Here is a 710-nt window from a genome sequence, read left to right as displayed (position 1 = left end):
GCTGGCTGCTACCTCTTCCTCCTGCTCCTGCTGCTGCCCTTCCTCGGCGCCATGGACAAGGACGGCGAAGACGCCCCCGCCTCACCCTCCAGGGGGAAGATGCCCTCCGTGAGCTTCGGCACTGCAGCCTTCATCCTCATCCGCGTCAAGAGAGCCTTCAAGAAAAAACGGGCAAAGCTCAAAAGGTAAAGAAAAGAAAACAATCGATTCCACTTTTTTTCTGTCTGTTCTTTCTCTCTCTTTTTTTTTTAATCCTTTACCTGTTCTCCTAGCTGCGTGGATCATAGGTGTTCTCAGATTCCACCGCTGTGTTTTCTTCTTCGCAGCCACACCGCAGCTAGTAGTTGTACATACACACACACGCTGGCGTTCTTGTATAGGCACTGCCATGTTGGGTGTTGCTGTGTATGTGTACATTACCTTCATAAACCGTACGCAGGTTGATATATCTTTCCATAGTAGTCTGCCAGCACAGTAACAAACGTAACGGCTTAGCACGTGTGTGTATATTTGTATCTTTTTTTTTTAACTCTTTCCTTAAATGCTGCTAGCTAAAACGTGGTTCACGTGAAGATAAAATATGACATGTAGTTAATATTTTCCAATAGGAATTCGAAGGTAGACTTAGCTTAATTATAAGTAGCCCATGATGTACATACACGTTAGGGAGTGTACATAATCTCCCAAGGGTCATTCCAGAAACAAGGAAG

General features: G+C 45.2%; 1 protein-coding gene across 1 annotated transcript in view; it reads left to right on the top strand.

Moving 5' to 3' along the window:
• Positions 1-6: 6 nt before the first annotated feature.
• The window catches only part of LOC119592484, a gene marked incomplete at its 3' end in the record, with an annotated part of 107,859 nt that continues 107,155 nt past the window's right edge, over positions 7-710 (top strand). Inside the window, 1 exon segment of the mRNA XM_037941316.1 lies at positions 7-185. Within this exon segment, the coding sequence (XP_037797244.1) occupies positions 52-185 (134 nt within the window).

Source organism: Penaeus monodon, chromosome 30 (genome assembly GCF_015228065.2).
Source record: "Penaeus monodon isolate SGIC_2016 chromosome 30, NSTDA_Pmon_1, whole genome shotgun sequence".
In the NCBI taxonomy this organism is placed as follows: Eukaryota; Metazoa; Arthropoda; class Malacostraca; order Decapoda; family Penaeidae; genus Penaeus; species Penaeus monodon.
Note: the sequence above shows the minus strand (reverse complement) of the source record. Positions and strands in the feature narration are given on the sequence as shown.